At 47.4% G+C, this 24,507-nt stretch overlaps 1 protein-coding gene and 1 long non-coding RNA gene across 2 annotated transcripts; one reads left to right on the top strand and one right to left on the bottom strand.

Annotated features, from left to right (window-relative positions):
* Positions 1 to 4,425: 4,425 nt before the first annotated feature.
* On the top strand, positions 4,426 to 8,975 carry LOC146335354 (uncharacterized). Its single transcript, XR_014786016.1, has 3 exons — positions 4,426 to 4,600; positions 8,193 to 8,606; positions 8,748 to 8,975. It is a non-coding gene; the product is annotated as an uncharacterized LOC146335354 (long non-coding RNA).
* A 7,870-nt stretch (positions 8,976 to 16,845) lies between these two features.
* On the bottom strand, positions 16,846 to 18,402 carry LOC146335353 (transcription factor HES-5-like). The gene is made up of 3 exons (XM_084821718.1): positions 18,337 to 18,402; positions 17,776 to 17,956; positions 16,846 to 17,078 (listed from the first exon to the last, which is right to left on the bottom strand). The coding sequence occupies exons 1-3, from the start codon at positions 18,400 to 18,402 to the stop codon at positions 16,846 to 16,848; spliced, it is 480 nt and encodes a 159-aa protein (XP_084677844.1).
* Between the last annotated feature and the right edge of the window lie 6,105 nt (positions 18,403 to 24,507).

Raw genomic sequence — 24,507 nt, 5'->3', positions numbered from 1 at the left:
GTGACGAGGTTCTGTCACATTCGACTGCAGTGGTGTTGAACCTCAAATCTGGTCCATCTAGGGTCCCAATCCAGCCTGCCAGGGTTTCCCAGATAGCCACACTCCTTCCCCGTGGCTCCGCCCCTTTCCTGCCCACCAGTCGTTTGGTGTTTTCCTGGCTTTTTGTGCAGGGTTTCCCCCCTTCTAGAAGGTTGAAATGCCACTCCTAAAGCTTAGATACTGGTGGGCTTTAAGCTAAAATATGCTGGTTGGGGATGCACAATTCCCCCATAGGCTAGAGCGTGAAAATGCACATTTGGGGGGAATTTGCGCATTTTCACACATGCACATTTGTGCAAATTCAGAAACGAAGGGAAAACCCAATCCCATCTATGGGCTGATGACGGAAAGAAAGGCGCCGGACAATCCGCAAAACACAGACATAGGAACATAGGAAGCTTCCTTATACCGAGTCGGACCCTTGGTCCATCCAGCCCAGTATTGTCGACAGTGACTGGCAGCAGCTCTCCAGGATTTCAGCAGGATTTTTTCCAGCTCTCCCTGGAGATGCCGGGGATCGAACCTGGGACCGTCTGCATGCAGAGCAGGGGCTCTACCACTGAGCTACGGCCCTTCCCAAAATGGATTTGACACTGCCTCACTCTGCCTAATGGTAAGGCTGACCCTGTGTCTGGTTGATCCCCCAACTACCTATCCTTTGGTGGTTTCCTTGCTTTTACATAGTATTTATTTTCCCCCTTCTGAAAGGTTGGAATGCCTCTCCTGAGGCTTACTTACTGGCAGGTTGTAGATATAAGCTACAATATGCTGGCATTTTTGGCCCCACCCCTTTTGCCTTCAGCCCCACCCACCACTGGAATGCAGCCCCTGAGAGCTTCTCTGAACTTGAATGTGGCCCTCAGGGTGACACCTCTGCTCTAGTGTGACCAGCATGCAAAAGTCTGGAGAGATTGGTGCAGAAGAGGCATGACTAGGCAGGTAAGATTTGCAATGGCTCTCATTAAATTCGACAGGGCAACCTAAATGAGGTGTAATTCAGGACACTGTTGCCAGGGAACTAAGCCTGCCCAGCATTCCTCACACCTCTTAGTTTCTCTCATAGACGTTAACGTAAAGTGCTGCACTCAGGGATGTAAAGTGTTCCACTCAGAGGCAATGTGGTGTGGTGAGCAGTGGCGTCGTGGAGGTGGGGCTCGCAGGGACGCAGCCCCGGCGCTTTTTCATGAGCAGGGACTCTGATGTCATCTGCCACCCCCTCAGAATCCCCTGTTCCCTCCGAGCTGAGCTGCGATCCTCACTGTCGCTGTGGGGGGAATGCATTTTCCAAGCAACACTATATTGTTCCATGTCGGAATGCAAAGTCTTTGGGATGACTTGGTCTGGAATGGGCCATTAAGACCTCTTCGCTTTACCAAAGACGTGCTCCTGGTGGAGATGAAAACTCCTAGACCTGGTTTGTTGATATGGATCGACACAGCAGCCTGAAATGTTTGGACTGCCCTTGGAGACCATCGCAATGAGCGCTTGCATTTCCAAATTTACACCAGTGTGTGTGTGTGTGTGTGTGTGTAGTTCAATCCAGCTGGGTGTGTGGACGTTTCTGTTGGATGGGGAGGGGGAGATATAATGAAAGAGCTGAGGGAAGTCTAATGGGTAATGTTGGGGCGCTAAGGGAGTGTGCAAGGGGGCTGTTTAAATGAGAAGGGATCTGTCCAAGAGGGCTGAGCTGAGAGGGTGAGGCTTCCATAGAGTATCATATTTTGAAAACCTAAAATGTTTGTGCTTGAGTGAGTGGATGAGTGGGTGAAAAAGATTTTAACGCTCCTGCATTTTTGCTCAGGCGTCCAATTGAAATACCCCTGCCTTCCTCTCAGCTGCACTGTTTTTGGATCCCAGTTGAAGGCTGTATATCTTACAAGGTGGTGTAATCTCAGAAGGGGGCGTGGCTGTGAGGGGGCGTGGCTGTGACTGTCACAAAGGGGCCCTGCACTTCTGAATTTGCCACTGCACTACTGGTGGTGAGACAAAACCCTGCTGTCCAGTCTGGGTCCCACTAATAGGAGTCCTACAGAAGGTTGTACAAGAGGTCTCTGTGTACAGGACGCATCAAGACACTGCGTTCCTTTCCAAGGATCTTTGCAGCATACAGGGAAAGGTCCGTAGCTCAGTGGTAGACCTCTTTCTTTCTTTCTTTCCTATTATTTTTTATTGTGATTTTAACAAGATAATGCAAAACAAATCACGAAAAAAGAGAGAAAAAAAGACAAGAAATTACATGTACAGAAATATGAATCTTCCATTAAACACAACACCCCCCCCAAAAAAAAACCCTCCCCCAGGAGATTATGCTGTAACTACTCCAAGGGAGGCTTGGAAGACAGCAACAAAGGAGAAAGCCTTCTCAGTGGTGGCCCCCAAATTATGGAATTATCTCCCCAATGAGGCCCACCTGGCACCAACACTTATCTTTTCAGTGCCAGGTCATTTCTCTTTTCCCAGGCATTTGGCAGCATGTAATGAGTTTTAATTGATCCTAGATTTGTTTTATGGTTTGGCTGATTGCTCAAGGTTGTTTTTAGATATATGTTGTCTCTGTGTGTACTGTCTGTTTGTGTGTGTTTTATGTTGTTAAATTTTGCATATTGTATTTTTAATGTTTTAACCTTTGTAAACTGCCCAGAGAGCTTCGGCTATGGGGCGATATAGAAATGTAAATAATAATAATAATAATAATAACAATAATAAGCATAAAGCAGACCAAATATCCATAAAGCAGACCTCTCATCCATTCATGAGCGGCGCCTATATACTACCTGTTCAAATATTGATAGTGTCGTTAGGTCCCCAGTCCATTGCATTATAGGAGGTTAATATTTATCCTTCCGATGTTGTAATATCAGTGTTTGGCTGGCAAAAAGGCTCAGAAAATCCATTTGCACTGACCATATGCTAAATTCCAAGAAACTGCTAAATAATTTAGGAGGACATGTACATCATTCAATATTAAAGAATGTTCCAATACAAAGTTTATCTATATTATGACCGCCTCCCAAAAGGAGGCGACAATTGGGCACTGCCAAAATGTATGGATAAGAGGAGCGTTAGGTGTATTGCATCTCCAACGATTATGTGAATGAGACAAACCCTTATTAAAAAGAAGTTCTGGAGTCCAATAAATCCAAAAAAAGTATTTTTGCTGAATTAAGCGTAACCTAAGATCCATAGCTACTTCAGATACAGACGCTAAAAAAGTGATCCATTGAATAGGCAAAAGACCACATTCTTTGTATGCAGAACGGCCCAGGTGAACACCTCCAGGTAAAAGGATGAGGTTGCAGGTGATGTGACAGACCCTCTGGAGAGTTGCTACCAGACAGAGCACACAACCCACACCTCCCAAACTTATACACACACCGGGATGCACATATGTGCCGAAATCCACACTTTTCAGATATTTGCGATCCACAATTCAAAAAATGTGCACAAAAAATGTTTAAGGGAAAATGCACACCAACATGAGTCTTTTAGGGGAATGTACACACAAGAACACATTATATTAATGAAAAATCGCTTGCAGATGTCTGCACATTTAAATGAAATGCGCAGCAAAATGCCTACACATTTCGTACGGAGGTGGAGTTTGGGGCCACATTTGCAAAGTGATGCAGAAATGGGCCGAAACAAACTTTCCATCCGGAAAATGAGGGACTGAACAATACCAAAATTAGGAGTTTCACCTTTCCCCAGATTGGGTGGAAAAATAGTCTGACCTGGTATAAGGCAGCTTCCTATGTGCAGGCCACACCTCTCATAATGGATGGCCCAAAAAGAGGAAATCACCAAAAATGCCTCACCCCAAGTAAGGACAAAAGAGGACATGGATTCGCATACATTTTGCATATCCTAATTTATATTGTTGTTGTTCAGTCGTTCAGTCATGTCCGACTCTTTGTGACCCCATGGACCATAGCATGCCAGGCCTTCCTGTCCTGCGCTCTCTCTCCCAGAGCATGCTCAAGTCCATATTCATTGCATCGGTGATGCTATCTAGCCATCTCATCCTCTGCCGTCCCCTTCTCCTTTTGCCTTCAGCCTTTCCCAGCATCAGGGTCTTTTCCGGAGAGTTTTCTCTTCGCATTAGGTGGCCAAAATATTGGAGCTTCAGCTTCATTATCTGTCCTTCCAATGAGCACTCAGGGTTGATTTCCTTTAGGATGGACTGATTTGACCTCCTTGCAGTCCAGGGGACTCGTAAGACTCCTAATTTATATGCATAGTTGCAAATTTAGAAATGATGACTATAATTTAAATAGAAATACACTATATCTCACCATCGTGGGGAAGTCCGTGAGCAGGTGAGCTGTGTGTCTGCTCAAGTTCCTGTCCGAGCGCTGCTCGTGGGCACCTTCAAGGCCCAGCCCTTCTAACAGAGTAGGCCTTCAAACAGAGGGCTGTTGTCTGCCAGCCCTTCCCGTACAGGACTGTCTTTTGTAAAGCAGGACACAGGGCCACCCTCGACATAACAATGGGCGTGCGGCATGCTTAAAAGCTTCAGACTTCCTGCTCTGTTGCTGGAAAAGCCCAGTAAAAAGACAGACTGGTGAGTGCCTCTTCTTTAACCGTACCGGGTGTTTAGCTCACAAGTAAATGTGTGTGTGGATCTGCTTCTGCCATTTGGTAGTAGCATGTGTCGCGTCCATGCTGAAGAGCGTAGAATGATTATATCAGCACAACAGCACAGCGCATGACCTCCACTTCTTTCAGAACTTCGCTGACGGGAATTGGGTTATCTGCCCAGGAAACATTTGCTTTGTCTGTTCTTTTAGTTCAGAGGGGCAGGGGGAATATGAAAAGCTGCTGACATGGCCTTCGAACCTGGAGGAAGAAGACGACGAAGAAGAAACCCACAGGGCTGCTTCTGAGCATAACTGAAGCACACAGACTTTGGGGATTCCCCAAGCGCTCTCTCCGCAAGAGCTTCTGTGTATGCTGCATAAACATGAGCGCTAGGCTGCACCAAATGCTTAGTTTAGCCTAACTCCACATTGGCTCACACCAACAATATATAACAGGAATGGTCAAAATGTGGCCCGTGGCATTGCCGCCCTGTTCAGAGGTGCAACGGTGGCAGGACGGAGCGTTGCCCGCAGGGGATCCGGGGGGTGGGGTGGTCAAAAGCGTCCCACCCCTAAAGTTGCCTGTCTGTGATATATAGCCCCCCACCCTGCCTGTAAATATACTATTTGCTCCTGTTGACTGTGGGCCTGTGACCCAGTATAAAAATGGTAGTGCTCTTGTATGAAGAAGGCCCCGTTGTGCCTCATCCTGTTGTCCATTCGTGCTAGCTGTTTAAGGTCTTCTTGTGTGCAAAGTACCCCTGGCTTCAGAGAGAGGTGGTTGTGTGTATGTGTGTGATTTCCCTGTGCTTGTATTCTGGAGGGGGCACGGGGAAGGAACATAGCTCAGTGGTAAAGCACCTGCTTTGTCAGCAGAAGCCCCCCAGTTTGACCCCCGGCGTCTCCAGGTAGGGCTGGAAAAATTCCTGTGTGAAACCCGTGAGAGCTGCTGCCAGTCAGTGTCGACAAAACTGAGGTTAGATAGACCAAGGGTCTGACTTGGTATAAGGCAGCTTCCAAGGTTCCTAAGAAGGAGGAACCTGGAGTTGCTTGGTAGGTGTGATCTCCTGCGTCTTTTATTTGATGGAAGCAAGGAGGGGGTGGGGGGAAACCCAAAAGTTTCAGTTCAGTCCCCCAACCTGTGTGTGTGTGTGGGGGTGAGAAACAGAGAGAAATGAGAGAGAAAACTCCTCCCCAAAGTCACAGTGCTGCCCTAGCTATGACTCATGCGCGCTTGTCTGAAGGATGCTCATCCAGGCTCTGCCTTCGTCAGCTCTCTTCACCCATCTTCCCCGGGTCCACCACAGCGTGGGGTCCAGCAAACCCTGAGTTCATTGAGGCTCTCCAAATCCCACCTCCGAGCTCGTTTAGACCCATGTCCATAGCAGATGCAAGTGTTGTTTTTCCTTTTTGCACAAAAATGTGTGTGTGTGTGTGTGTTTTCATGCGCATTTCCCCAAATGTGCATATCAACGGTGTGTGTGTGAGGGAGCGCTGGAACTAACCCTAAGGTCCCTGCAAGGTAAGACAGGCCAAACCTGGTCTCGAGCCCCAAAATACACCCGGTAACCTCCCTCTCCTGCCAAGAGGCACTGAATTTAGCACTGAGGTTGAACAGAAAGGATCACACCCACTTGGAGTTGGATAACTGTTTATTATAGGGAAAGGGATAGAGGGAAGGGGAGAATTAGAGGTGGGAGGTTGCACAGAAGATTATAAAGCTGAAAACGTGCAAGGAAAACCAAAGCATGCGCAGATAGCCTTTATACCGCACCCCCAAGCAAAATAACCGAGCTAGCTAGCCTATCCTTCACATACCTAGGTACGGGCCTCCCAAGATAACATCCAGCCAACAGCAGGTCCCAAACCACCATGACAGTGGAGGACACTACACCTCTCCCTCGACTTCCTTTGAAGGGCCAGCCCCAGCAACCCAGCAGCTTTCCCTTAGCCAGTCACCAGCTCAGCCCTCAGAGGGACAACCGCCATCCAGAAGTGGTAGGATCTTCCCATCAGCCCCTGCTGTTATCTATTTCCCAGTTAACAGGGACTGAGCCTGACCTTGAACGACCGGGCCAAGGAGCTGACAGATAACACGCTATTCCAGGTGGATGCCTGGGACATGACGCCCAGGCCTGGTCCCATGGTGGGAAACAGGCCGCCATTCTTGACAGTGCACATTCTGAAAGCATGCATATTTTCCCCCGCCATTTGTCAAAGCGCGTTTGCGGGCATTTTTCAAAAGGATGTATGGATTTGGGCCGCAGATTGTGTTGGCGGGGTTGCATTCAGGTGCTAACTGGGTAAATTCTGGTAAAAATATGAACTGAAACGGATTTCTCAGACATCCCTAGTCTCCTCTTGGCATCCTGCAGTAGATTTCCCTGGCTTGATGCTGACTCTAGGAACTCTGGCTGTCCAGCTCCTGCAGCCTCCGCCATAGTTGGTGTGAGGGAGGAAGCTTTTATCCCAACACATTGGATGTAGTGTTGGAAACAGTGCAGAAAAGGGCAACTTAGGGCACAATCCTATGCATGTTTAGATGGAGAAAAGGCCTACAAAGCTGGCTGGGGAATGTTGGGAGTTGTAGGCCTTTTCTCTGCCTAAACATGTATAGGATTACACCCTAAAATGATCAAGAGGCTGGAGCAACTCCTCTATAAGGGAAGGGTACAACAGCTGGGATTGTTTAGCTTGGAAATAAGGAGGGTGAGGGGAGACATGAGAGAGGTGTACAAAATTATGCATGGTGTGAAGAATGTGGAGAGGGAGACATCTTTCTCCATCTCTCATAATACTAGAACCCAGTGGGGCCATCCCATGAAGCTGAGTGGTGGGAGATTCAGGACAGATGAAAGGAAGGACGTCTTCACACAACGCAGACTTAAGCTATGGAATTCACTACCACAGGATGGAGTGATGGCCACCAACTGGGATGGCTTTCAAAGGGGGTTAGACAAATTCCTGGAGGAGAAGGCTATTGGTGGCTGCTAGTCCTGATGGCTATGTGCTAACTCCAGTATCAGAGGCAGTACACCTATGGTGAACAGTTACTGGGGAACATGGGCAGGAGGGTGCTGTTGCACTCGTGTCCTGCTGGTGGTTTCCTAGTCGACAGCTGGTTGGCCACTGTGTCAATAGAATACTGGACAAGATGGACCCTTGAGGCCCATAAGGGACACAGGGCAAGCCCACCATACAGGGCCACTGACATGGGAGAGGGACCACCAAGTGGCAATTTGACAGGGGGCCCCTCAAACCAACAGCCAATCCTGCTGTGTATTATTGTTTGTCATTATTCTGCTTCTTGTCTTCCTTGTGGAGCTGAGCTGAAAGCCTCCCCGCCTCCGCTTTTCCCCAAACGTTTCCCCATGTAAAGGGCCCATCTTGGCAATTGTTCAGAGGGGGACACACAAAACATGGGCCAAATCGTCTGAAACCCCTTCTCCTCTCTAGTCAATTGGCACTTTGCGAAGTGAGGGGAGAAGGGTCACATGGCTGATCGCCACCTTGTGGCATTTTACAACGAAGCCGCTTCCAAAATTCTCCTCATCCTGTTTCCTCTGCTAATTTCAGCATTTCCTGTCCAAAGAGAGAGAGACCTAACCACACTGTTGCTGGGGTTCTGGAATTAATTTTCAGAATTCTTACGGAATTGAGGAGGACTGGGACACAGGGCAGAGTCAACAAGAGGAACAATCAACAAATGGGACAGGGGGAAATTGGCTCGTCCCTCTTGGCCATCTTCAAGGAGCATCTGCAGCAAGCTCCAAGAGATTATTGTCCCACTTGGCCAAGGGCTTGCAAACAAGGACAGAGAGAGGATATGAGGTAAACACACTTCTTGGGATTTTGCGAAGTTTGTGACATCTGGTGGCCAAACTGAAGAAAAACCCAAAGATGAGTTTAGAAGCATCAAATTATGCAACTGGAGGGTCCGCTGGAGGCCATCTAGTCCAACCCACTGCTCGATGCCGGAAATCCAGGGAGGTAAGATTCCAAATGGATGGCTGTGTAGCCCTCGCTTGAAGCCTTCCACCAAGGTGGAGGCCACAACCCCTCTAGTTCCTTTGTTCTGTTGTCAAACTGTTCTCCATTTTCTCATGAAATTTTGTTTTATTTCAAAATAAGGTTAACAAAATAAAGGCAACAAAAAGAAGAACTTGCATCATCATAAATCATCGGCCATAGAAGCTCACTGAGTGACTTTGGGCCGGTCACAGATTCTCAGCCCAACCTACCTCACAGGGTTGTTGTGAGGATAAAATGGAGAGGAGGAGGATAATGTAAGCCGCCTTGGGTTCCTTAAGGAGGGGGGAAAAGGTGGGATATAAATGCAATAAATAAATAAATATCACTAAAGAAACAAAGGAATTTGCTAATTATAAATCCTAGTCTATAACAGATATGCTGGTGGGACACCTATAATAAAACGACGTAAGTAGGAGCTCAGTATCTAAGGGCACAATCCTATGCATGTTTAGACAGAGAAAAAGTCTACAATTCCCAGCATTCCCCAGCCAGCCTGGCTGGCTGGGGAATGTGGGACCTGTAGGCCTTGTCTCTGTCTAAACATGCATAGGATTGCGCCCTAAAGGAAGTAAAAATACAAGTTCTACAACATATGAAAGGAACGTGTGCAAGTGTATGTCATTTCGTGTGTTTGTGCGTATTAATCAGAAAAAAATACAGGCAACTGTACTTGGCTGGAATTTGATCAACAGTTTGAAGCGCCTCAACATAGGGAATGAATGGAAACCAGGGTGCCATATAACATCATCCTTCAAGTTACGATTCCTTGCTCACTGTAACTGCTTTTACCATCAAGATGCTTCTTCTAATGTTCGGCCCTCCTCTGTTCTGTGTAGTCTTTGTTGATAACAGCTGTATGTATCTTTGCCAGACAGCTGAAATCAATTTGCTCCACAAAATTCTCTTCAAATTGTGCTTGAAGGTAGACAAGAACCATCAAACGGGGTACGGGTGGGAAGAGAGGATGATGGGCCACTCCGCTCCCTAGCACGTTTTGTCTCCAAGAACCAACCTTCACAACCTTTTCAAAGCACACTGGCCAAAGGAAATGCCAAGTCCATGCCGACTGATACTTTTCTTAAGCACACCACACCCACATAAACCTGCCTGGATCTTAAGATCATCAAGATCCACCAGACTACTGGGAACTAGAGATGGGACCTTTACAGAAGGGGAGCAGAACCTCAGACCTGGGGTGCCAATCTGTCCCTCCATGCCTCCCATCCCCACGGCTCCACCCCCGTTCCCTGTTTTATAATTTATTTTTGTGATCTTTTTGAGCGTACCTAATCCCAGCAAGCCTCCCAGTCTGTCTGCATGTCCTGATCTGAAAAAGCCCCAAGGGAGGGATTGCCTCATGGTGCCTGAAACTGGGCTTTTTTCGTTGAAGTGTAACTGAGGAGGATACAGGCTGCCAGAGAGATGATTGTGCAGTGAAAAACAGGACACTTGTGCTCACTCCTTGTAAGTAAGGTAAGCCCAAGAAACCCAAACCCAGCCCATGAGAATTTCTCCAAAAATTTTTTCACCATTGAATTTCTTTTCGAAAGCAATTTCTCTTCTGTCACAATGAATGAGAATGGTCGGGAAACATGTGGGGGAAATTTTCGGCACAGCACTACTTATAAGTGCTGTCCTAAGGCTTCAAACTGCTGCTGTTTTAGTTTTTGTAATTAGATTGTTTTATCTGCATTTTTAAAATTGTTTTATGCTTTTAATTGTCTTTTGTAAATCTCCTTGGGAGGGCTTAAAAGGTGGCATACAAGTATTTTATTCATTATTATTTAGATGTTGATGATGATTAAAGGTAGCAATCCTATGGCCGCTAGACAGTGGCTAGATGGTCATAGGATGTGTTGTTTTCTGGGAACCGACCTCCCCCCACTTCCGCTTTGCCTCTGAGGCAGCACAGAACAGCCCCCTCCTCCGTGCTTACAAAGGAGCGCGGAGCAGCCGGGAAGGGGCGTGGTTGGGGGCGTTCTGGGGCGGGGAGGGCGTAACTGCCTGTACAACACATCCTGTGTCATACAGCAGCCTCCTTCCCTGCTCCGTGCTCCCGCAGCTAGACAGCCGCAATCGGTTGTCTAGCCGAAAAAGCCGGGCAGGAGAAGTGCGGAGGGAACGATCCCCTCCGTGCTTCCCCTGCCCTGCTTTGGATAGGTGGTCGTCTCTGAGTTCAGAGGCGGCCGCCTATCTAAATAGGATTGCTCCCTAAAATTTACAAACTGCCCTTGACCCTCAAGGAGACCCTGGCAGTGTATATAACAGTATAAAAAGGCAAATTAAAGTATAACAACAACCAAAAGACAAAATAAGAGACATAAAATCTATACAACCAGCAAACAAACAAATGAACAAATCAATTGATTTTTTAAAAACTTAAAATTTAAAATTCCCAGGCAAAAAGGAATGTTGGGGTTGGCACCAGTTATATTACGGTTGCTATCAGTCATATCATCCTTGGAAGGGCACTCCACAGAGGACGTTAATAACAAATTCGCATTGTCGTTCCTCCTCAGGGATGTTTTGCATCGACAGTAAGATGCTCTGCTCTGTGACCTTGCTGAAGAAATCTCTCTCCCACTTCTTCTTTCGAATCCCAAGAATACATGTGAGTTTCAGTTCCGGCCTTTCCACGGTTACACCATCACTCCATCACTCTGGTAAGAACGTAAGAAGCACCTGGCCAGGTTTAGGCCAAGCACAACCACACAAGCGGCCCACTCGATTGACTAGGGCAGCGAGGATTTTTAGGGAAACTGACTGAACAGTGTGAAATTCGAGAGGTGTCACCCAGCATCTTTTGTGACACTGCGAGTGAACGTGAGGCGTACACCTCTCTGATCATGAGGTACAGCTGCTTGAAGCGACAAAATGACTTTTTGGCCCAGCCTATGTCATTCTTTAAAATGATCTCTGCAAGGTTCTTGAGCAAGGACATGGAAGCACTTCCCTTCTGTTATTTTTTCATGCGGTTGGCATGCTGCCTATTATTTCATCAGGCTTGAATCTTGTCAAAGGCCACCACCTAGCGAGTAGAGTCATACTAGGACCAGAGAGACCCATGTTCAAATCCTCACTCAGCCAGGAAGTTCAAGGAGGGAGCAATCCTACCGGGATAGGCGGCTGCCTCTGAACTTGGAGGCGACCGCCTATCCAATGCAGGGCAGGAGAAGCGCAGAGGGGATCATCCCCTCCGCGCTTCAGCCGCCCTGCATTTGTGGGTAGACAGCCGATTTTGGCTGTCTAGCCATGGGAAGGCGGAGTGGGGAAGCTGCTGCTGGATGACACGTTGAATGTGTTGTAACGGCATGTCCACCTTCCCCACCACAGAACACCTCCCGGAATGGCCCGTGTTCGCTGGTCTGCGCTCCTCTTCCAAGCGCAAAGCGCTGCGCTGTTCCGAGCTGCCTGCGAGGCAGCATGGGAGGGGGGGGAAGGTCGGTTCTCAGGGAACCGACCTTGGAGCACGGGCTGGGCTCTGAGGTTGGTTCCCGGAAACCGACATATCCTGTGGCCATCTAGCTGCTGACTAGCGGCCATAGGATTCCTCCCTAAGTAATGTTGAGCCATTCACACAATCCCAACCTAATTTACCTAACAGGGTTGTTGTGAGGATAAAATGGGGAAAGAAGTACACACATGGAATAAAAAGGCTACATCTTTACAGTCTGTATTTGAGTTGTGGAAACTTGTTCGGCGGCACATTTCACTGTGAGAACCAAAACATCCTCTCAGTGCTTGCTTTTCGTCTGGGGAGGCATCAAGAGCAGTTTCACTTCTTATCACAGACTGCTGGGTGCATTCCAAGTTTGCTCATAGAGCATAAAGCAGCAGAAATATTTCTTATGTATTTAGAGAGCCAGTGTGGTGTCGTGGCGAGAGCGTTGGGCTGGGAGCCAGGAGATCCAGGTTCTAGTCCCCACTCGGTCACGGAAGCTCACTGGGTGACTTTGGGCCAGTCACAGGCTCTCAGTCCAACCTACCTCACAGGGTTGTTGTTGTTGTGAGGATAAAATGGAGAGGAGGAGGATAATGTAAGCCACTGTGGGTTCCTTGCAAAAGGGAAAAAGGCGGGACATAGACATAGACATAGAATCATAGGGTTGGAAGGGGCCTACAAGACCATCGAGTCCAACCCCCTGCTCAATGCAGGAAGCCCATTCCCAGGCGGTCTCCCATCCACGTGCTAACCAGGGCCAACCAATAAATAAAATTATTATTATTATTTTATATTAAAAATAACAATAAATAATATTTATTATTAGAAATACTTTGCGGTGGGATCCACTCCAAGATAAGGGCAGAAGATTGAAGAGGGGAGGAGTGAAGTGTGGTGTAGCGGTTAGAGTGCTGGACTAGGTGCGGTGGGACCGGAACTCAAATCCCCACCTATCCATGAAGTTCATGCGCCAGCAATTCTCTCCTAGCCCAACCTACCTCACAGGGCTGTTGTGAGGATGAAGGGTGGGGAGAACCATGCATGCTGCCCTGAGCTCTTTGCAGGAAGGGTAGCATGATTTTATTTGAGGAGCGGCTTCATCATCAATAAAGCCCCACGGAAATGGAAGAAATCAGGTTTGCTATCCCAGTGTGTGCCACTAGAGGACAGCAGTGGATCTTCATGAAGGGGAGCAAGAGAGGTTGCCATGATGGCTGATTTGGGGCCAAGTGATCCTGGAGCCAAGTGATCCTGACTGAAGGCACAAGGAAAACTGGGGCTACAGGAGGCGCAGGGAGTGGATGAGTTTTGCAAACGAGATTGTGGCATGCATCGGTACCATTGCAGTGTTGATTTTGGGGAATGCCAAACCAAGAGTGAAAGCTGGGCGGGGTGAGATGGCCCAGAGTGTCAAGGGACTCCTACTTAAGAACAGGTTGCTCCTCTGCCCAGTCAGGTTCCTGGCCCTCCATGAGTCTCCTTATGCTGAGTCAAACCTGGACCCAACTGGCCCAGGTCTACTCTGACAGGAAGTGGCCAGGCGTGACGCTCCAGATGTCGTTGGACACCATCTTCCATTGTGGACTCCAATGCCCATTGTGCTGTCTGAGGCTGATGGAAGTTGCCATCCAGCAAAACGTGGAGGGCTAAAGGTTTCCCAACCCATTCCAAAGAGCAGTGGACTTCACTATTTTTCAAGCGGGAGCTACGTTGCCTCCAGGCACCGTCACCAAGGCCACTTAAAATACGGGTCTTCAAAACATGGTAAACTATCCTAAAAATAATGTTAAAATTCTCTCTTGATAAATATGTAATTTGTAACTTAAATGCCTAATATATGTGTCTATAGAGATAATTTTAACATTATTTTTAGGATAGTTTACCATGTTTTGAAGATTTTAATTAGTCAACACATTATTCAAGAATTCTTTTGGAAACATGTAAAATGTATTTTAAATGACATTATATATCACTTATCATGTATTTTATATTTTGTATTCTTCAGTTCCCTTGATAAAGACCAAGTGTCGAAACGCACCGGGAATTAAATTGGTGCAGCTCAAAGTTTCTTTTTGACTTTAGTTTCCAGTCTTACAGCTGTTTTTTTCTGTTCCTCATTGGCACTGTTGCTATTTCTAATCTCCAGTTTCCCGCAACATGGCGAGGCCCAGCCAGGGGAGGTCAGTAAATTAAACCTGGGGGTGGGGATTCCGTCGAGCTCAGCTGAGAGTGGCTGCAATGCAAATGGTAGAATGTGGACCTGGAAGGGGCAGCAAGGCCGGCTTTCTGGCAGGCCCAGCCAGGCAGCCCTGCAACCTGTTTGGCCTTCGGTGTGGTAGCCTGCGGGAGCACCTGCCTCGTAAAGCACACTCCGCTTATTGTGACTATGGAAATCGCTGACTTCCCGTCCTTTTCCACCTGGCAGTTCCTGGCTCCCCACCCCCTAAAGCTTCTTCCAGTAGCCCAGATCGCAGCAGACGGGGCATGACTAAAGCAAACAACAAGGCAAAACTAGGGAGCCCCTGCTGAGAGTGAGCAGGTATTGCAAAGAGACAGAGAGAGAGAGAAAGTTGGAGAGCCACACTTGAGGGATCCACCAGTGCCCCTCAGGCCTTGCAGTGAAGAACAATGCCATAAAGCCTTTGACACAACCCACAAGCACCCATAGTCCCCATGGAACACGTCTGTATAATTGCAGCCATTGCATATTGCTTCCCTGTTTACCCCACCTCCATTTCCCTCCCCTTCTTCAGTTTTCTCTCTAGACTGTAAACTCCTTGGGGCAAGGGCCTGTCCTCTTGTACTCTATAAAGCACCACACACATGGATAGTGTAGTAGCGATAGTACATCGGAAGCTGCCTTGTACTGACTCAGACCATTGGGCTGTCTAGCCCAGTGTTATTGGAACTGACTGGCAGCATCTCTCTGGCGTTTGAGACAGGGATTTCTCCAGCCCTACCAGGAGATGCCAGGAATCGAACCTGGGGCCTTCTGCATGCAAAGTAGGTGCTTGACCACTGAGCTATGGCTCCCCCCCTTAGTGGGGTGTAGTGATTAGACTATGGGACTGGGTTCTAGTCCCCATTCAGCCATGGAACTCACTGGGTGACTTTGGGCCAGCCACCGACTCACAGCCCAGCCTATCTCACAAGGTTGTTGTGAGGATAAAATGGAGGGGAGGAAGACCATATAAGGCACCTTGGGTTCCTTCCTTGCAAGAAGAAAAAAGGCAGGATAAAAATGTAATAATAAATAATAAATAAATGTTGATCAACAAGCGATAGTCGTCAGTGGCAGCTGGTGGTTCCAATGGGGCAATGAATCTGCTCCGTGTTTCAGTCAGAACCAGTCAGAACTCTGAAGGAGCTATCGAAAGTGCTCCACAGTTGCTCTGCAGTTCTGACTGGTTCTGACTGAAACATGGAGCTGATTTACTGCCCCACTGACATCGGAGCCACCAGCCTCCACTGATAATAACAACAATAACAATAATAATAATGTAATCCTATGTTCTCTGAATGCTGATCCTTATGTAAGCCGAAACAGCACCATCCGTGTACAAGAAGTCTCGGCAGACTTGGGGGAGGCCCAAAGTTCGCTGAAGTACAAAGAAAACTTTAGTGAGGGTGGAAAAAAATATCTAAGCAGCAGGGAACCAAAACAGCCCAGTGGCGACTGATCGCTGAGTGTCTGTGTGGGGCCAGAATGGTGCATCCTGGTTGGGGCTGTCTGTCTGTCTGAGACCCTGGAGAGGGCCAGTGCACACCGCGACATTTGCAAAGAGGAAGAGGAGGAGGAGAAAGAGTGATAAGCAGCCCTGACTTGGTTGTGACATGGTCCGACTGCCTTCCCTTCCCTTCCCCACCCCAGCCCAGTAAAGCAAGCCCAGACTTGCACAACATCCGTTTCGTTTATTTTGTTCCCCTTCCAATAATGGCATACAAAAGGCATACGCAGTATGCACCCCATACTAAGCTCCTGGCAGCCCAGGAGAACACAAAAATATACGCCACCCGTCATGAATGGCAGATCTTCCCTGTACAAGAAGAAACACGCCTTATTTCAACGAAACACAAAACCAGAAAGAGCTCATCGTTCTGACTCGCAAAATGTATGACATCCAATCATGAGAATCCCTCATTAGGCAATCCTTTTCTTCTTTAATATAAAGCAAAAGGGTATTTTTTTTCCCCCTAAGAAATAGTACTGGGAGGAGATGGGGAGTGGAGGATCAGTGAAATGCCACAGCATTTTATCTGGCCTTCTCTAAAGAAACAGAGGCCCTGAAGTCCGATGAAAATTAAACTTCCCACCAAGAAACCAGACACCTGATTTGTCAGAGTGGTACAGAAGCAAAGCCAAAAGCTTTTTTACAGGTGTATGGAGAATGACCCCTTACCGCTGCAACCTCTAGCAGCATCAAGATCTGAACATCTTGCTACACTCTGACAACATATAATTTGCTGTTAAACACATATACACACACACACCATCTTCATTATGAAGGTACATGCCTTTCCCCGGATGGGACCCGAGCCGTGTGTCGCTTCCTCCCAACTGAAGCGAAGCCCAAATACCATTCGACAGACTCCATGAGCCCAAAATATTCCATCCTCCCCCACCCCGAGAATAAATAATTTTAAAAAGGGGAAATAATATTCCCTACAACGAAGAGGACCAGGGCTAGATGATTGGATGACATCCAACCCTCCCTCTGGAATGAAAGTCAATTGGTCATTTTTTTTTCCAGAGGTCTACCAGGGCCTCCAGAGCATGTGGACGTTCTTGGATGATGCGTGCTTCAATGTGGATGGAGAGCTGATGACTTCAGGTGTGGACAGCTGGTTCCTTTGGAAGTGGCTCATAAGCTTGACCCGAGTCTCAGCGTGGACTTTGTGAAGAGACATGAACTGGAAGGCCTCCTGCAAGCATCTGGAGTAGCCTTCTTTGAAGTCCACCTGTGTGTCTTTACGAGCAGGTCCGACCACTAGAGAGGGAGGAGAGAGAAAAAGACAATGATTTAATGTGCATGCTATTGGATGGAACACCTTTAAAGCACTCCAGTCGAATAGCGAACTCAGGCAGTGTGTGCCAACAAGCCTGTAGTCAAAATGGGGCCACTAAGAAGCAAGAGGGAAGTACAAAAAAAAGTCTTTTAAAATAACTCTAAAGAGGCAACCTACATACAAGCAAGAAGATCTTAATGAGGACTCAGAAGCCATGGAATGTGAAGAACGTAAGAACCTAAGAAGAGCCCTGCTGGATCAGACCAAGGGTCCATCTAGTCCAGCATCTAGTCCTTATCCATCTAGTCCAGCATTCTGTTAAGAACCTAAGAAGAGCCCTGCTGGATCAGACCAAGGGTCCATCTAGTCCAGCATTCTGTTCACACAGCGGCCAACCAGCTGTCGATGGGAAACCCACAAGCAGGACCTAAGTGCAACAGCAACTTCCTGCCCATGTTCCCCAGCAACTGGGGACTGTCAGTTTTTGGGGGGAAACAAACAAGAGAAATGGGGGGGTATGGTATGGCATTCTGGATGAGGGTCTGGCTGGCATCCAGAAAAAAAGCACTCCTGTTAGGGGGTGAGGATTCACCGCATTATTTTGTGGCCCATCCAACTGGGAATAACTACCTTCAGAGAAACCTGAAGGCCTCTGAGCAACATCATTCTAGTACCCACCTTTTGCCTGCAGCTGGCTTTGCTGTTTCAGGTAGTCCACGGTCATCTCTAGGATGTCCGCTTTCTCGAGCTTGGAGTTAGGCTGGTGCCTTTGGAATTCTTTCTCCAGCAGGAGCTTCAGTTGCTCGATGCTGCTGTTGATGCGGTCGCGTCGCATTTTCTCCACGACCGGCTTCCGAAGCTGCAAAGAAAAAGGGGAAAAGGGAGATTCCCTTAGGAGACATTCAAACAGAGCCCCGTTTCTTGTGTAGCCTCAGAGATCTGTGCCAATTGACAGTATTCATCAGAGTGAAGGTGATATCTCCAGGACAAATTTATATCTGTTGCATGATCGCTGCAACTGTCACAAGTTGTCCCAAAGAATCCTCGGGATTCTCGTTTGGTGAAGAATTCTCCATTAAAGATAGTAAATCTTCTCCTCCCCACGCCCACCCACAGAACTACAATTCCCAGTGCTCTCTGGGGGAAACGACCGCTAAACCAGTTTAGGGGTGCGATCCTATGCATGTTTAGACAGAAAGAAGTCCCACAACTCCTAGCATTTCCCCTCCAGTCACTTACTTTATTTTTCTCTTTCGGGCTGAGGAGACCATTGTGATCCATGAAAATGATGCTGGAAGGCACCATCCTTTCGTAGGCCGCAGAGGCAGATGTTGCTTCGGACTGGGGTGCTGAGGAAATGTGCTGTGTGTCTAGTTGCTGCTGCCCCTATATTTATACTGCCCGGGCTCCCTGAGACGCTGTGGGTCTCTGCTTCACTCCAGTTTCCCACACTCCAGAGCCAATCAGAGGGAGTCGGCAGATACAATAGAAGAAGAGTCTCTTGCATGGTCCATTGGCGGTGAATAGCCTCGGGATAATGACCCTCTTTTAAAAAAAAAAAAATGAGCAGGTGGGGAGACTGTGGTACGTGAAAGACTGGAGCTGGGGATTACATACACACACACAGGGAGCTGGGAACGGGCTGGCCCTCCTCTCTGCAAGCCACAGAGAAGATCCATCACATTCCGAGCTATCACAAGCCATACGCAGGCATGGGGTTGGAGGGAGGGAACGGCAAGCGTTGGCAGGAAAGAGCCTTCACTTGACTGAAGGGGAAACACACACCCAGTCGACTTCTTGGACAAATCCCTCATTCTCACTGAGCAACTCAGCCACGTGAACCCCAACTGAAATGGCTAGATAGCCCATAAACAGAGTTCCCACCTCAATGAGGACTAGGCCCTCGCGAAGCATGGTGGCTAAGAACGGGAGTTGCGAGCCAAGATGTCATGAGCTGGAAACTTCCCTCTGTCATGGCGACACACATGCGCCAGGTGGCCTTTAGGAAGGCGCTGTTCCTTGGGAAATCCACCTTGGTCTGCTGCAGCATGGGATTCATCATAGTGGCCCGCCCCATAGGGCTGTTGGAAGGATTACTGAGATGTGATGTGCTTCATGCACTCCGAAAGGGCTATATATTACCACTGTTTTACAATTACGGACTTTAGAAATGTTGATTGGCTCAGATTTGGATTTTCGACCTGTTTCTTTTATGAAAACATTGGCTCGGAATGAGGCCCACACGTACGAGATGAAGTTGACGGCGACAACCGCTCTTGTCCATCGTCCAGAGCATGGAACCTCTGTTTAGCTACCATGATTCATAGCCGTGTATCTTCCAGGAACTTATCGAATCTTTTTTTTTTTAAGGCCAAGCCCAACCCTTTTATAAGCTGTAGCTCGAATTGTCGCCACTGCCTTTTATTTGCTATTGATTGAAACGGAATGTTTTAATGCTTGCTGCTGTTTGGGTTAATTCTATGTTATACCGTTCTTGTTTTATGATCTTATTTTATGTTGTCACAGCAGTCTCGTTGATTTCAATAGGAAATTACTCCAAAAGAACCTATGTAGGACAGCAGCCTCAGAGACAGAAGTGCTGCAATCTAGAAGGTTGTGAGTTCAAATCTCATCTCAGGGCCAAACTAAAACGTGTACTTCAAAGCTCAACTTGGGGCCAAATTAAAACCTAAGCTGGGCACTTTAATCTTGAGGAAAAGTACTTGAAAGGTTGTCCCAGAGAGGAAGGCCAGGATCTCTTCTCGATCATCCCAGAGTGCAGGACACCGAATAATGGGCTCAAGTTACAGGAAGCCAGATTCTGGCTGAACATCAGGAAAAACTTCCTGACTGTTGTTAGAGCAAGACGACAATGGAACCAATTCCCTAGGGAGGTGGTGGGCTCTCCCACACTGGAGGCATTCAAGATGAGGCTGGACAGCCATCTGTTGGGGATGCTCTGACTTGGATTCCTGCATTGAGCAGGGGGTTGGACTCGATGGTCCTGTAGGCCCCTTCCAACCCTACTATTCTATGATTCTATGAAAAAGCAGTCGCAAAGGGCCCCCCAACCTGGAACATCCCCCTGATATAGCTTGGGGACCAGGGTCAGTTTCCCACAAAACAGTCCTCCCCTACCCCACTGTTATATACCCCCCACAAAGTGCTGTTTGCACTAAACAGCACCTTCAGAGGAGACACTAAGGGCATCTTCACACAGGGCTTTTATCCTGCTATTGACATGGGTTACTCATGGAAGTTTGCAGGTCTTTCAGATGACGCCGTCACCCTCCAGGGCATCTCCCGTTCTAAATTACTTCTATTGCGTTTTTTAAAAGATTGGAGATACTGAGCTATCAAATTATGAGGCGTTGAATTCCCTTGTGAAAAGAGGAAATCTCACAATAAGAGGAGCTAGACCACAGTGCCATCTAGTGGCTGTATAATGAAACATATTGAAACCCCAGATAAGGGGGGAAAGGCGGGGAGGAAGCACGTGTAAAGGGAGTCCGTCGTGATCCTGCATTTAAAATGGAAGCAGAAAGCCCTGTTTTAAATGCAGAGTTTTAGGCTGGTGTAGAGATGCTCTAAGAAATGAGCTCTTATCCAGGAAATTGCTAGTTCACCTGTCATCTCAACCTCACTAGGTGCCCCCTAGTCAAGCCACCACCTTTCAACGTCAGCCCCACACCCCAAACCATGGGAATGATAATACTGGCCTACCTCAATTGTTGATTTAGTCAATGTATATACCATTTGCCATATCTAAAAAATATCTCCAAGCGGCTACATGGATTACCCAGTGTACCTTAGTACTTAGGGACCCAGGAAGCTGCCTTATACCAAGTCAGACCCTTGGTCCATCTAGCCCAGTAGTGTTAGCACTGACTGGCAGCAATGGCTCTCCAGGGTTTCATGCAGGAATTTCCCCAGCCCTACCTGGAGATGCTGGGGACCAAACCTGGGACCTACTACATGCCAAGGAGGAGCTCTACCACTGAGCTATGCCCCCTCCTTAGACCAGACTTCCCCAGCCTATGCTGGGAATGATGAGCATTGGAGTCCAACACATCTGGAAGGCAACAGGTTGGGAAACAGATGTCCAACACATCTGGAAGGCAGAGTTGGAGGGTTGGACTTTGACTGGAAAGACCCAAGTTCAAATCCCACTCAACCATGAAGTGTGCAAGTCATCATCTCTCAGCCTAACCTACCCGACAGGGTTCTTGGGAGGGTGAAATAGAGTGAAGGGATGAAAGATGGGATATAAAAGTAATAAATGACCTACTGTCATAATATACATCAAAGGCTTTTAACCATAAAAGTGCTAATGAGATTTTTAACACATTTCTACCCCTCCCGCCTCCAGCTTCCTCTACCGAGCCCTTGTGGAAGCATAATTCCCCCTCCCGTCGCCCCGCGCCCCCATTTTACTCTCAAAATGACCCTATGAGGTCGGTCAAGGGAGCAACCGGCCCAAGATCACCCAGTGAACTTCATGGCCGAATGGAGGATTTGAACCCAGGTCCAGGTTTGACCCATGGCACCATATCGTCACCAGACTTGCTTGCACACAAGTCGCAAACGCTGTCTTTCCATTTGGTTCCTTTCTTCTCTCTTCTTCTCTCTTCCTTCAAGATCAGGTAAGGGAGAAAGTGACGTGTGTCTCTTCTCTAGAGTAGGCTCCTTCCTCCTTCCTCTCAGCCCCCCCTTTCCCCCCTACCACCCAATTGTTTTAGCCTTGAAAAGCCTGGCCACCTTTTGTATAGAATGGCAGCTGTTCAGCTCAAAGGCTTTTATGTCAAGTGGTGGGAAAGTTGATACAACCTCATCTCCCATGTCCCCCTCCAAAAGCATGCGGATAATCTCTCTGTGCGTGTGTTCTGCTTGTGTGTGTGTGTGTACGCGGGCGTTCTATTATTTCTTGAGAGGACACTTCCAAAAGCGATTTACCCGCCATTCTCCCCTGCCCCGTTTTGGAACAGGAACCTTGCAACGTTTTTTAAAAAAAATTAACAAAAATTGTTGACATGTTTTTCCTTCAGGGTGGGATGTATGAAGGAGAAGAAAGAGAAGAAGACAGAGAAGAAAGAAGAGGAAAGTGCCGTTGTTGTGTATTTGTTTCCTTTATTTATAAAGCATCATCAACGTATGTGGAACTTTACAGCACAAGGAAGTTCCTGCCCTCAAGGGGCTTACAGTCAAAAGTTGGGCTCTGGGTAGGCTGACCATATTTCCTTGAGACAAAAACAGGATATTGGGATGACAAAAACAGGATGGGCTTATGTAATATTCTGTATTCATGAAAAAGTAAGACGATAACAAATGTTTTATTATTATTTATTTATGAACACCCCGACTGCTGTCACAAGCCGGTATATGCTAATGTCCCACCGGAGAATTCCGCTGTAATAAAAAAATAGCTTACAGCCTGTTGAACCGAAATATGAGTCTAGAAAGTCCAAATCAAACTGAATGTAGGGCAGAAAAAATCACCGTGGGAGGAATGATGGTAGAAATAGCAGCAAGACTCACCCTCCTGGCTCCCACACGCTGAATGGGGCTTAGCGGCCGCCTCTTGAATTCCCCGCCACTGCAGACAGGCAAGGGGGCAGCGTCTGATCGTCGCTAGCTCAAGAAGGCTGGCCCTGACTGGACAAAGCAAATGGAGCTGCCTCTTTCGTCACACTAGGAGTTTTACTGCACGCATTGATTAGCACAGAGCCTTATGATAAACGCATTCAGTTTTTTACAAAAAATTAAAAACGGGACAAAATTGACATTTATATTAAAACGACGGGACGGTCAGGAAATATGAAAAAAATGGTACTGTCCTGTTTAAAACGGTATGTATGGTCAGCCTACCTCTGGGAGACACCAGTGGGATGGGAAGGAAGATGGAGGAGAGTTGAAAGAAGATAGGATAGGTGTTCTATTCAGTGGCTTGTCATGCTTAAACTTAAGCTAGAGAGGGGTGAGTCAGTCCCATGATGCCTATACTGTGCCAGTGTGTTTCCGAGCCCGCTGGTTTTGACCTTTAAAGCCTTAAACGGTTTGGGACCAAGTTACTTGAAGGACCGCCTTCATCCATATCAGCCTGCCCTCACTTTAAGAGCAGAAAGAGAGGCCCTTCTCCTTTGCCCACCCATGAGAGCAGTCAGGTGGGTGACCACACGTGAGAGGGCCTTCTCCCGTAGGATTGTGTCCAAAGTCATAACCCGTTGTTCAGATTGCAGAACTTGGCTCACTGTGACATGGATCTGGGGTGTGTCTGTGTGTCATTTTTTCTATTCTTAAAAATAAAATTACTTGTCTCACAAGTATAATTCACAGTGCGAAGCTATACTTGCCTACTCTACAGTAAGCCCATTGAGTTCAGGGGAGTGTTATAGTACGGGTCAGGAACCTGTGGCCCTTTAGATGTTGTTGGACTCTAACTCCCATAAGCCCCAGCCAGCATGCCCAATGCTAAGGGATGATGGGAGTTGAACAACACATGGCAGGCTACAAGTTCCCCACCCGTGGTATATAGGAATTGCATTGCACAACAAAGAGAGCAAAGAAGAATCTTCGTTCATTTACAAAAGTAGTCAGACTTTGACATTGACAGGAAAAGATTTAATAGCACCCTAAAACAAAGTCGCACACAAAAGATGAATTGTGCAAAAGTAACAAACGGTAACCAATCACTAAAAAAATAATGATCCCACTTTTGCCTGGTTTTAAACCCTTATATAATTCATCCATTTAGCCATTGAGGCGAATTCCCACATTTTAACTATTCGCCCTTTTAAATGTGGGTTTTGTTGTTGTTTCGAGATTTCCAATGGTTAGTGTACAAGACTCTTGTCACTATAATCACTCTTCCCGGTGCAGTATAGTGGTTCGTGTGTTTGCACTAGGAACGGGGAGACCCAGGTTCAAATCCCCACTCACCGGGTGACTTTCGACTAGTTGCTCTGTCTTTGCCTAACCTACCACACAGGTTTGTTGGGAGGATAAAATGGCATAGGGCAGGGAGTGAGGCGACTGGTGTGTTGTCTTGAGCTCCTTGGATGAAAGGAGGGATATTCATGTTATTTATTTATTGCATTTATATCCCGCCTTTTTTCCTCTTGCAAGGAACCCAAGGCGGCTTACATTATCTTCAGCCTCCTCCTCTCCATTTTATGCTTACATCCTCCTCCCCACGGCCAAGTGGGGACTAGAACCCGGATCTCCCGACTCCCAGTCCAACACTCTCGCCACCGCACCACGCTGCAGTATAGAAGTAATAAATACAATAATGGAACAACTGGCTTGCTCAGAGTGATGTCTCAGTATGATAGCCTTCCTAAGGACTGTGTGTGTGTGTGTGTGTGTGTGTGTGTGTGTGACCAGACTTGAAAGTCGCTGCCAGGTGTTGGCTTT

This window comes from Heloderma suspectum, chromosome 15, assembly GCF_057233095.1.
Source record: "Heloderma suspectum isolate Gila_16-S chromosome 15, 16-S_ref, whole genome shotgun sequence".
Classification (NCBI taxonomy): Eukaryota; Metazoa; Chordata; class Lepidosauria; order Squamata; family Helodermatidae; genus Heloderma; species Heloderma suspectum.
The sequence above is the reverse complement of the archived record's forward strand: the minus strand, read 5'-3'. Positions and strand labels throughout refer to the sequence as shown.